General features: G+C 48.0%; 1 protein-coding gene across 1 annotated transcript; it reads left to right on the top strand.

The window, feature by feature from the left end:
- The first annotated feature begins 322 nt into the window (after positions 1-322).
- On the top strand, positions 323-2,592 carry LOC125510033 (sister chromatid cohesion 1 protein 3-like). Its single transcript, XM_048675122.1, has one exon. It carries the CDS (start codon positions 421-423, stop codon positions 2,338-2,340), a length of 1,920 nt encoding a protein of 639 aa, XP_048531079.1. The 5' UTR covers positions 323-420; the 3' UTR covers positions 2,341-2,592.
- The last annotated feature ends 847 nt before the right edge of the window (positions 2,593-3,439 follow it).

The raw sequence follows: 3,439 nt of genomic DNA, 5'->3' as shown, positions 1-3,439 counted from the left end.
TTTTTGTATCTTTTCTTTGGCTGGAAAAAATGGGGCGTGCGAGGAGGAAATTGGTGTGGCCGTCCGATGAAAAAGGCGAGATTTTTTTAAGGGAAAAACGAAACTTTAGCAGCACAAGAAAAAGAAACTTCCCGCAAAATAATCCCGCCAAAATTGACCCCCCACCCCCCACCCTCCACCCAAAATGATCCCGCCAAAAATTGAAACTTTCCTCCCAAAATGATCCCGCCCTCCATTTCATCTTCCCGCCGCCCCCCATCCCAGCAAGATAACTTCCCCCCAATCCAATCCCGCCCCAATCTCATCTCCCCCCGCCCTCCCGGCCTTCGCCGCCGCCACCTCCGCCGCCGCAACCAAACCCTAGCCCGCCCCCCCGTCGAACCCCACCCTCCCTCCCTCCCTCCCCACCAGGCCGCAGCGATGTTCTACTCCCACTCCGTCCTGGCTCGGAAGAGCCCGCTGGGCACGGTGTGGATCGCCGCGCACCTCGAGCGCAAGGTCAACCGGACGCAGATCGACGGCGTCGACGTCCCCTCCTACGCCGCGTCCATCATGGACCCCGAGGTCCCCATCGCGCTCCGGCTGTCGGGGCATCTCCTCCTCGGGCTCGTCCGCATCTACTCGTGGAAGGTGAACCACCTGTTCCAGGATTGCAACCGGATGCTGAGCGCGGTCAGGACCGCCTTTGCCTCCATGGAGGCGATAGATCTGCCGGTTGACGCGGACCGTGCTCCGTTCGAGGTAATCACTCTGCCGGAGACCTTCAGCCTGGATGATTTGAGCCTTGATGACGCGATTCGTCAGATGGATACGCCGGATCGTCATCGGCGGACCTATGATCAGATCACCTTGTCCGGAGAAGGGTATGTGATGATCACCCTTGATGAGGATGGTGGTGCAGAGTTCACGTCTCCTGCTGGTCGATCTTCAGGATTTGAGCCTGTACAGCATGAGCAGGAGACATTCCCTCCGTTTCTTGAGGATATCATTCCTGTAGATCCTCCTCTGCAAGGCAGTTTTTCAGTGAACCCGATTAATGGGCACCAAGATACACCAGAAGTATTGCGTCGAGCGACTGACAGTGTGTCAAGGTTTGAAGATGTTATTGATGGTGGTGACCCCATGGATGAAGATCCGTCGCCGTTCATAGAGAAGGTTACCACGCCACCAGCAATGCACTCACCTGTATCCCCTGTGCTTCAGACATCCATTCCCAACGTTCCAACACGTATCAGCCATGAGCCTGTTGAAGAAGCTGAAGAACCAGGAGGTGGCGCTGGACTCTTGGCACCTGCAGAATTTGTCCTTGAACCATCTCCACCACCTCAAGTACAAGGTAACAGGAGAAGGAGAAGGGCGAATGCACAGGAGAACAGGAGAAGGCCTATAATTGATGAGGAAATCGTGCTCCCCAATGATTATATGAGTAATCAAGTTGATGGCATTGAACTAGGTAGGCTGGTTCGCAGGAGGAAGATACTGCCCCATACAGCAGTGGATGTGTGGAGGTTCAACAGGATAAGCCAAAAGGACAGCCTCTTCTCTGAACCTCTGGTGCAAGGAATGTGTAGCGATCTTCATAAAGCTTATGAGGGGAACTGCCCTCGTGTGAGTGACTCTGATGCTCAGCCTGCCGATGTTGTGAATGTTCGCGACTCTGATGCTCAGCTTGCCGATGCTGTGAATGTTCGTAACAAGGATGCACCTACAAGAAATGCAGATACGCAGGAGCCTGAACCTCACCTCACCTTGAATTCTCTAGGAAATGGAGAGGCAACACCATTTGATTCACCACCTGAGCTCCCTCGCTTCTCTCCACAAAAGGATCTATCACCAGTAAGAGAAGAAGATCACACCCCTTTTGAAACCCCTGGTCGAAGTGGAACCCCGCGGTCTGGACTTGGAGGAACTGGTGCTACTGTACCACTAACACATTGCAGTTATGCATCACTTGGAAAAAATACTGTTGAATCTGATTTCCCATTTGGTACTGATGATCTTGACGAAGATCTACCGCAGTTTCCTGGGCTCATGAATACCCCTAGCATGATATCCAGTGTGGGTACCAGCACCACAGGATTAGGCAGCATCATGTCTACCAGGACAAGGGCTGCCGCCCAGTACTTCAAAGGTATGATGTCTTCAGCCACATTAGAAGACCAGCCAGGGAAATTCAGTTTAAACAGAATCTTGGACGGGAGGACAAAGAAGCAAGCTGCAAGCATGTTCTTTGAAACATTGGCCCTGAAGAGCTATGATTATATCGATGTCCATCAGGAAGAAGCGTATGGCGATATTTCAGTTTTGGTTAGACCGTCACTATCGAGCGCTAAACTTTGAACAACTCTGTTTCCCTTCAGTTCAATTAGACTATTTTCTTTCGCTTTCCTGGCCTGTCTAATATCAGTCCTGGTTTTGAATAGTGCTATGTTATTTTATGCCTTCTAAGCTTCGTGCAATATTTGGTGTGTATCTCAGTTTGTGTCAGTTCTGTTCAGAACCTGGAAATGCTAGTGTGAGTGGAGCTGAAGGTGTTTTGTATACATTGTAATCTGTTTCAACCCTCCTTATCTTTGCACCTGTGCTGAGCTACCAACGTGCGATTTTGTTGGTTGATTGTTTGCTGTGTGACTGGTGTTGCCTATGGGAAGGAAGGAGTTGAATGTTGATTTAGCTTTAGCACATGAATTCAATTCTTTTGGTATAATTCAGATTTATGAGTCAATTTCATTGCTGACACTGTCCAGTAATAATGTAGACACACATTTGCAGATGATACATCTCCTTTCAGACTTTCTTCAATTGTCTGGCCACAAAGTAAGAATCTGGTAAATAATATCAAAGTAGTGATCTAAAACGTCTTATATTAGTTTACAGAGGAGATTGCACTCAGAGACCTTTTCTCTTAATGTTTTCCAGCGGTGTGGCCGGGAGATGAATGGTACCAGTCATATCCCTGCAGGTAAATGAACAGAATTATTTTGTAACTCAGTTAGTTGCAGAACAACTAGGTCATCCGGGTTAGGATTTTGCTTTTCCTCTTCTCACTATAAAAGTCTATATCATGTTAGTCATCCCTGCTTAAGCTCTAGCCTGAACAGGGGAAGCTTCCTGTGCTATCTGGATCCTATGTACCACTTGCACCTTGCCTTCATGTTTTAAATTTTGACCCACCAAGAAAAAGCCAGTGGTTATTGGAACTTTTATTTGTTTCTGACATGAAAGTTATCATGTAATTCTTGAATTAATTAGTACTCATTTCTAGATGTTACCCTGTGGGACTGAAAAATGAAACAGTATGTGCTTCATCATGTGATCCTGGCTTCTTAAAAAGAGTTTTTCATTTGTTCTCAACGGAAATTCTTGCCTAAATCTTGCAATGGAGATAGTGTTAACAATGGGGCTGAAGTTTTCCTCGGATGTCTGTCCAGTTAAGGTA

The sequence above is a fragment of the Triticum urartu genome, chromosome 5 (genome assembly GCF_003073215.2).
Source record: "Triticum urartu cultivar G1812 chromosome 5, Tu2.1, whole genome shotgun sequence".
NCBI classification, from domain to species: domain Eukaryota; kingdom Viridiplantae; phylum Streptophyta; class Magnoliopsida; order Poales; family Poaceae; genus Triticum; species Triticum urartu.
Note: the sequence above shows the minus strand (reverse complement) of the source record. Positions and strands in the feature narration are given on the sequence as shown.